Raw genomic sequence first — 9,281 nt, forward strand, 5'->3', positions numbered from 1 at the left:
CACACACACACACACACACACACACACACACACACACACACACACACACACACACACACGCACGCAACAGCTCTTTATGACAAGATTGTCATTATCACTACAAAATGCCATAAATGCTAAAGCGGAGACGGATAAAACTCGCGGACCTCGGATTTCAGTTCGGCCTCCAGATCGCTAGTAACTCCGAATTCTGCTATTTGCTTGGCGCCGTCGGAGGCGTAGCCGCCAATCTCCCACATAGTGTAATGACTGCTGTGGGTCGCCCCAATGATGTTAGACCAGTGAATGAGCCACTCATCTGTCAACAGAATTACAGCGCTTAGCGCATGACACGTAAGAGACACGTACACTGAACACTGAACACCAATATAAGAAGTACACGGAACACCAATATAAGAAGTACACGGAACACTAATATAAGAAGTACACGGAACACTAATATAAGAGGAACACGGAACACTAATATAAGTAGAAACGGAACACTAATATAAGAAGGACACGGAACACTATTAACGCACGCATTAAACACACATTAAACACAACACAAATTAAAAATGTATAAAAGGGAACATGGGGTTTGGACCAGCAATGTAGTGGTAACATCCAGAACATGTCATCGCACAAAGTCAGCGGAAACACCGTATTGGAAACACAATTTAACGTAATGCTGCATCAAAAAAGGCGCAATTTACACGTACTGTCGGGAAAGTCCTTCGGATGCGTGTTTCTTGACCAGATTCCCTCGAACGTAATTTCGTACTTGGCTTCGTCGCATGCACAGCATTCTTCGCTGGCTGCGTCGCCGTGCGCGGTGCCCGTAGTCTGCCTCCTACCGTTGGTCTCCGCATTCGGTTGTTCGCCGGGAGGAGGTGGCGTCCCCTCCTCGCACAGCATGGTGGTGAGGCCACCCTCGTCCTCGTAATACTCATTGTGGTTCACAGCAACGAGCGCTCTGAATTATTGACGGCCGTCATTACTTAGTGTGTGCCGCCACCGCCGAGTATATAGATACTCGCTCGTTACGTGATGACACAATACTAAAATGGGTATTTGCGGGGCTATTTCTCGAGCTACGGAAGATTAGCGTCTAATACCGCAGCCCCGGAGTCTGCAAACGGGTAATTTCCGATCTAATCGTGCGCCGAGGAGTTTTAGATTCGGGATTCCGGGCGACAGTGGCTAGTGTTTAGAGTTGAGTTTAGGGCTAGGCGTATGTTCCCTTTTTCGCGTTATGGTATTGTTGTCTCGGTCAAAAGAAAATAGTTTCACGCGCTCCGGTTCTCCAGGGCATGCTACAGAACTAACTAAATATCTATCCTTCTACAGCGCGATGTTGAAATATACCTGCCACACGCACCTGAACATGACGCAGCCGCCGCCCTCTAGTGGTGGATTCCATATTACGCGGACGTCGGTCTTAGCGTTGTTGTTTCTGTTAACTACTGCCTCTTGGCAGAGCTTCGAGTGTTTGCTGTTGCTGTCATCTAGCAGCTGGTGGGTAAAAATGCAAAGTACGAATCATAAACCGTTAGAACAGTAAGTAACTACATATGTGCTAATTTTCATAGTTTTGTCAAAAAATGCACAATTATATCCCTCGGCTCCTGTATACTAAAGTGTCTCTCGCTGTTACGGTAGTTCATTGTTCTCATCGCCCTCACATAATTATTGCTACAACGGATCTTCTATACACTTGCTGAAACTTAAATAAATGCCACTTTACCTCATACACACACATGATTATTAACACAGAATTAATTTGATTTCCACCTTTATGTCGTTTAGTCGGCTTAGCAGCCTTTGCGTATGTTAATAAAGCTCTCTATATGGATCGTTCTAACCAGCCCAATTTGAACCCATAAGTGCGCAGTTTGTCTGTAATTTTGCAGACGATATGAATACGTTATGAATATTTGTCCCTCAATCATCCGGGCAATTTTAGTCATTAGTCTCAGTAATTTTTGTTAAACTCATTTTTGAAATCATACATATATATACGATATATATATATATATATATATATATATATATATATATATATATACGCTTTCGCTCTTGAACGCAAAACCATTACTGCTATTCCTACTAGCTAATGACTGTCATTTGCATATGTAAGTTAGAGGCGATATTCCGCAATGCCGGGCACGAGGAAAGTACGGCGATATTGCCACGAGGCAGCGCATGCGCAGTCAGCCACAATCGCCACGGCCATACTGACAGCAATCCGCGAATGTCGCTAACGCCGAATTAGCGAAATTAGACTGAGCAGAACCAGCGAACGAACCCGTCACTCTGGATGTCTGACAGATCATACCTGAAATTGTCCGGCTGCCTTACTTGGTGCCATCTTGAAAGTAGCTGCGAGAGCAAACGCAGTAAATTGGTGCGCCCCTTGCGGCGTGCGTGGCCCAGTGAGAACGACTGCAAGACAAACAGAATATCTGTTACATAAACGATACGATATGATCGATATAATGGGAAGGTAATGTCCCACGCACATCAGCGTCTATTTCGTTAGTCTTATTCAAAAATGCATAACATACGAGGCCCGATAATCGTAACTCTAATATCGATAAAACATAAATGGGTCGCTATAAAGACTACAGACTATAAACGCGATAAGACGCGTCAGCGTGTAATGATGCTCGCAGGTTTTGCATGCGACTGTTACGTGTTTAATGCGGTCTAGCCACGCAGGCACCAGACCTGGCCTCCTATGATCAGCCTTTGAAAATGTTAGCCAAGCGGAAACAACAGACACAATATAATTGACAATTTCTAGTCGGGGGGTCGGATGATGCTATTAGGCTATTTAATCAGATCAGCCACGATGCTGAACGGCCACGAGTTGTCACTCGTACTATCGAATCATTACTTTACACGCGGTGCAGCCTATCCGAGTATGCACCGTCTTCACTATGAACACTGCATTCACGTTGTACCTGTGTTTGCGCGACGTGTTCCCGTATTCACGGTAACAGCCCGGACTCACCGCCTACGACGCATTCCTATATAATTTAGCCCGGAATCACGGTATACCAAATTTATACACGCTTTACCCCGTTGTGGACATTGTACATTTTTTCACACTCTTAGCCTGTATTTTCGCTGATCGCTCTAGTCCCGGCATGTCATGTAGTCTTGTATTCTCTGTACACACGTGTTCCCTGTACTCACGTGTTTCCGGTATTCAATGTAATCAGGTGTTCAAATTATTCCGTACTCTGTGGAATATCGGGAACTACCGTATTCTACATAATTATCTGTATTCTTCGTATTTATAATGTAGCTACACTCGTGGTGAGCCCTGTATAGTAACGGTGTGTACAGTGTAGCTGTTACTTTCCGCGTATGCTCAGCGTGCATACTAATGACACACGGCAAGGCTTGCTACGACGCGATCACATTACAATCACGATTCTTCCCGATAAAATGAAGCGGAGAAAATGGAGAATCCCTCAGGATCTCTTGCCATAAAATAATACAAATAAAGCTTTCAATGAAATGCGGCAATTGATGCTATCATGCGCATGTAGTCATGACGATATGAACGCACTAAATAGATGAAAATCATTGATCGAAATAACATTGTTTATGCAGTAATCATGCACCCCAAATAAAATACAGAATGAAATACAAAAAATGTAACGCAGCCACCCAATACGCAAGAAACGTTGTGAACGACGCAGCTACACAGTATATCCAATAACGATATGACGCGGCTATACAGTACACAAGAAAGACGTCACACAGATGGCATATGCTACCGAGGATGTCTGACATAAGAACTAAATAACTGTGGAAATAGATAATGTGATATATAGCGTGCATCGATCACAGTAGCTTACGACACAGACAGAAAGTTTGACGCAACAATTCACCGACGCGACTATAGTGTGCGACGAAACATTGTTGGTTAAGTTAATTGTATCGGTGTTAGTAATATTATCAGGAGTGTATAATATAGATATTACATATTACATGGATATACACTATATATAGATTATACTCTCCTGATATTATCAGTATTAGAAATATCGGTTATTACCAGCGTTATTACCTCCGCCAGGGGCTTGGCGGAGGTTATGTTTTCACCGGCGTGTGTTTGAGTGTTGGTTTGTGGGTTTGTGGGTTTGTGGGTTTGTGAACATGCACGTTTCAGTTCACTTCCGCTAGGTGCGCTGGCTGTAGACTTACAAACACGCAACCACAGGCTAAGGGGCAACCACAGTCCCCCCCACCTGCACGCTCGCACTAATCCGGATCCAATTAATTATTTAATTAATTAATTAATTGATTAATTTTTCCACTTAATTAATTAATTTATTAATAATAAAATTTCACATTGGGAGAATTCAGCTGCCTTGGCGGAGGTCTGTGCTCTCCGAGTGCTCTAGTTAGTGTTAGTATCGGTAGCTGAGACATTACGTGCAGATCGAATGCCCCGCATATATATCCCGGCATGGAAGAGACAGGTGGCTCTGGGGTGGATGATGGTGCTGGGGTAACGATAATGGTGCGTAGAAGTGGCATACAACAGTAGCCTTCTTTCTTAGCAATATTTCGTCGCTAGAAAAAGGCCTTCTTTGCATTTTTTAAATAATTTATATTTGCGGTTCTTTAGCATGAATAAGACTGTATGGTGTGTATGCGACGAAACCTCTAGAGTATTATTTAATTAATTTCTGTTCTATGCTCATTTCAAGCCTGATGACTATATGGACGCCCTCTACTGTTGTAAACGACCTAGACGAGTGCAGACTCGTTACGCCTCCGTCGCACACAGCTGCCACGATCGCAACTCCCAAGTGTCTTATAACAACAAACAGCGACACCGGGCACCCGCCGGGTCGGCCGCCTTTACGAGCGGCAACGCAGTCATGGAAACGCGCCAAGACGCGCCGAGCTGCCGGAGATCGCTGCTACTGCGATTCTGGAAAAGAAGATGCGGTTAAAAGATGCTTCGCGTGTGATCAGGGATCCGTAAAACACACGTCGAGATGCTCTCGGCGCGCGCATCGCGAGTTACCGTTAAAGCATAACGCACACACCCGAGCAAAAACACCTGAACGTGAGCAAAACGTGTTTCGCTCGATGTTCGTGCTGTGTGCGGATTCCGAAACAAAAAACATTGCTCAGCTGAGCGTGTTTCGCTGAACCAAGCCATGTTGATTCGGCGAGCGTGTTTTCCCTGAGCGTACGTTTTGCTCGGGTTGTGCGTCAATCGTTTCTGCTACACAGCGAAAACGCCACAGCAGTACTCATCAATATCCTTAAAAATATCACATGACACACAAATTGGCCATGTCCATTGGCTGGTATTTTGATGTCATGTGACAGCCGGCGCTGTAGCGCAGTGTTTTCTGGATGTTTTGTTCACGGTGCCTTGTGTTGCTGTGTCGGGTGGCGTGTGTGCGCTTGCTCGCCGAGCAGAACGCGAAACGCTGGAAAACAAAATTTCCCGTTTTGCTCGGGTGTGTGCGCTAGGCTTTACCGTTGACTCTCAGCGTGTGCTCGCTGACTTTTTCCCGATGACGAGCATAAAGAGGATGCGATTCTATAGAGCGTGTATTTATAGCAGCCGACGTCGACCATCGCTCCGTGCGTCCGCTTGTTTATCGGCTTCACATCGAAATGCGAATGAAAAAGGTTACAGCAAGAGAGTTGCTATAACCTCAAGGAGCGCACATACGATATGAAGCTCGTTCAATTCACGACGAGTGACGATGCCCCATAAACAGCAAATCCCATCATCCATAATAGCTATACACCCTAGCCGGTCGTACCCTAGCCATATCTTTAATATCGAGATAGATATTTCAGTATATAATAAAGACGGTGGGATTAGTAATATGCAATCGTATATTTACGTGGTTTTACAAATCGGCTACAACGTGGAATAAGTCTGTAAGCTTATATAAAAGCAGGAGCGTTCTAGAAAGAACTTTATTGAATAAACCAAAACTAATTTGGCCATGCATAGCGACATACGAATTTCGTTATAAATTCTACAGCGAAAAGTAAATGGGATAAAGCTTAAACATTTCACTATTTATTTATCTTGCGCTGTGAATCTTTCTGTAGCTTCAGAGGGGTCTTCCTTTCATTTCGCTGTTTATCTCGGTGGCGATTGCGCGCTACAGCCTTCCATGTATTGACCACCGTCAATGCGCCAGAATGCCTGCCGGATATTGTTTAGAATGTTAGAAAAGCTCTGTGACGAGTTGGCAATATGAAACTACTAATGTGATCTCACGAGAAATTACGATTTCTAAATGTCAGTTAATGCGCGCCAAAATTAAAACTATATTCGTCAGACATACTGGAACAACGTTGGCGGGTCGTTAAAGACATATTGGTAATAGTTGTCTAGCAAATTTGTCAATTAACTCAAAGTAAAATTTCGACGAGGAAAGTAAAAACATCCGAAATAAATTTGATAATCCGATTGAATAAGGCGAATGCACAGCTATTAGGCTAACTTTAATTAAGGAGTGAAAATAATAATAATAATTATCATAGATATGAATTTATTTATATGCATAGGTACGTGCGTGTACAAATATATGCGCGCACGCACGTATAAGAATACGCATACACAAACAAACACACACGCGTGCCAGCATGCGAACGCAGCGCGCGTATACCGACCGACGCACAAGCTCCATACACGTCATACACGTCAATAGTTCACCATATAGACGCATAATATACTTGACTCATTATTGATGTGTTTGCGTGATATATATATATATATATACATGCACATATTTTCCGCAGGGATCAGTGGAGCCGTCATGCTGAGACACGCTCATACGATGAATGATATTTGCTAGCATGTGACAAGCTCAGCTGAGGCGGTTGACAGGAATTTCCAAAACCCTCGTGGCGACATAGCGGATCACGCAGCGTGTCAGGTACAGCGAGACAGGCGCACACACGACGACAACCTACACGGGGACTGCGTGACCGGTGACACGGCGTACGGAACAACATGATCATGCAGTGACACCACGAGCGCGACAGCGTTCATGGTGACAATATATACACGGTCACTACCTTCATGTGCCGTATAGCTAAGTAGTAAAAGTAGCGCTTATACGCGTCTGCAAGCATTAGTTTTACCACACACCGTGGACACACACACACACGAGCATATGTTAATATGCATACATAAATTAACAGTTGATTCAAATTTTAGATTGAAAATTGATGATTAAAAATCGTACGTTCGAGATACCACGCGCGCGTGTATGCGTACATTCGTACAGGTGGTGAACCTGGGTACGAACGCATATGCATGTCCGTCACTCCCGTGCGCGTGCTTGCGCGTGTGTGCGCGTGTGGGCGCGTGTGTGCGTAGGTCCACGGTGTGTGGTAAATGCATGCAAACGCGTATAGTCGTGTCTTGTGATTGATAGCCTTGTCTACTCTAAGCGATACTACCCCGTATATATTAGACGTTGCCTACGATGAGCATACGGCAGCAGACTCTTTCGCATCTGTTATCCGTGCGCATATTGCGCATGATTTACACCAATTATTGCAGGCTGCGAGGAGAATGTTCGGTTCAAGTCACACATAGAAGTTTCGTTAACTATAGTTTGTGATCATCATCCCCGGTTATCGTCACCAGACATGAAACACGCAGTAGTACGTCATGTACATTACATCATATCCCTATGCATTATTATTATCTATAAGCTAAAACAAGTAGTGTATGTGTTTGAAAGCGCCGCCGTTGACGCTCTGTGTATATGTGAGCTTAGACTAGAGTGCTACAGGTTAGTGATAACGCATTCCATATGCTAACCCATAAACGATTCAGGCCTATAAAGAGCCATACTCTACGATGTTGTCGATAAATGCTCAATAAAATCAACCATAAAACTTGACTTTTTCAATTTTTAAACACACACCCGCGCGCACGGTTATATACGCATACATTACCGTAAACACGCAAAAACGTTTAAATTTCGGGAATACGTTAGTATACTAGTATACATTATTCGCTATCATGCAACGGGGAATCATCATATCATAAACTAGTTTCCCAGTAATCTGGTTAACCAGTATCTCTCCGCTATAGTGCTATACAACACGGCGATGAGTGTGCGATCGCATCATGTTTACATAGATAAAGTGGTGCCGCTATATAGATGCGTTTACGTGACGCCTGGTTCAGACTAGTCTGGTATATGTATTCGCCGACTCCACCCCAATCTCCCCTCTCTGTATCTCATTCTCTCTCATTCTCACCACAGCGATCACGTGACTAATGGATTTCGATAAAATTGCGCCGCCGTAACAAACAAGAGAGCAATTTTCATTTCTGTGGTGAGATTGATTCTCCCTATCTCATTCGCACTTTTTTCACGTACACATTTTCACTAACACACATATACACACGCACATTCGTTGATACACGCACACACACACGCGCACAGGTCGCACGTACAGAGTCGGGCAAATATTTGTCTGTAATCCACCACATCCTAGTTTCTAGTATAATTCTATCATCCCCTGACCCAGCAATTATGCGCGCGGTGTGTAGAAACGGATATTGGCGCAGCAAGAGTATACTGGGTGGCGAAGCATACGGCTAAACATATATTGTGCGAGTAGGTATATTAGTAAAATAACAACTTTAACGTAAACTCGAACGGTAACCCGCTAATAGATACATAACGACGTATTTAAGTTTTACTGGGAGACTGACATACTGCAAGCTTTCTGTGAAACGTTCTTGGAAGTGTATGGCGAGAGGGCAACAGGAGATTCTAAAATTGTGACCTCCCGTATAAGGGGGAGTGTGTGCACTACTAAGCGTTACTCGGCTACTGCGAAGGACGTACGCGTCTTAGCGCTAAAGTATTTGGCTCAGTTATTAAAATTTGTCTGGAAGTAAATTTGAAAACTAATAAATTTTGTAAACAAAAATTTGATATCGATATTTTGCTTAATATATATCGAAATTGTTATTATATTCACCTGTTCAAATAAAAAATAAGACAACAATACACTACGTATACCGCTGTGTTAGACAAACCAACACCAACACGTTGAAGCTCACACATCAACTCTATTATATAGTATATCTGCATGAGGCTATAAATACGTATTATTTATTTATTATGGTCAAAAGAAGGTATATTTAGCTTCTATATTATATTGGTGTGGTGTTGGTGTGGTGGTGGTGTGTGTGGTGTGTGTGTGGTGTTTTGTGGCTGTGGTGTGTGTGTGTGTGTTTGTGGTGTGTGTGTGCTGTTGTGTGCGCGGCG

General features: G+C 43.6%; 1 protein-coding gene across 1 annotated transcript in view; it reads right to left on the reverse strand.

Moving 5' to 3' along the window:
- Window positions 1–9,281, reverse strand: part of LOC106814922 (spondin-1-like) — a 43,638-nt gene that overhangs the window by 25,517 nt on the left and 8,840 nt on the right. Inside the window, exons 2-5 of the mRNA XM_014819307.1 lie at window positions 2,315–2,421; window positions 1,358–1,491; window positions 699–952; window positions 147–298 (exon numbers count right to left, since the gene is read on the reverse strand). Coding sequence (XP_014674793.1) covers window positions 147–298; window positions 699–952; window positions 1,358–1,491; window positions 2,315–2,421 — 647 coding nt within the window. The remainder of the gene's footprint in view (window positions 1–146; window positions 299–698; window positions 953–1,357; window positions 1,492–2,314; window positions 2,422–9,281) is intronic.

Source organism: Priapulus caudatus, unplaced genomic scaffold (genome assembly GCF_000485595.1).
Source record: "Priapulus caudatus unplaced genomic scaffold, Priapulus_caudatus-5.0.1 Scaffold27, whole genome shotgun sequence".
NCBI lineage: Eukaryota > Metazoa > Priapulida > Priapulimorpha > Priapulimorphida > Priapulidae > Priapulus > Priapulus caudatus.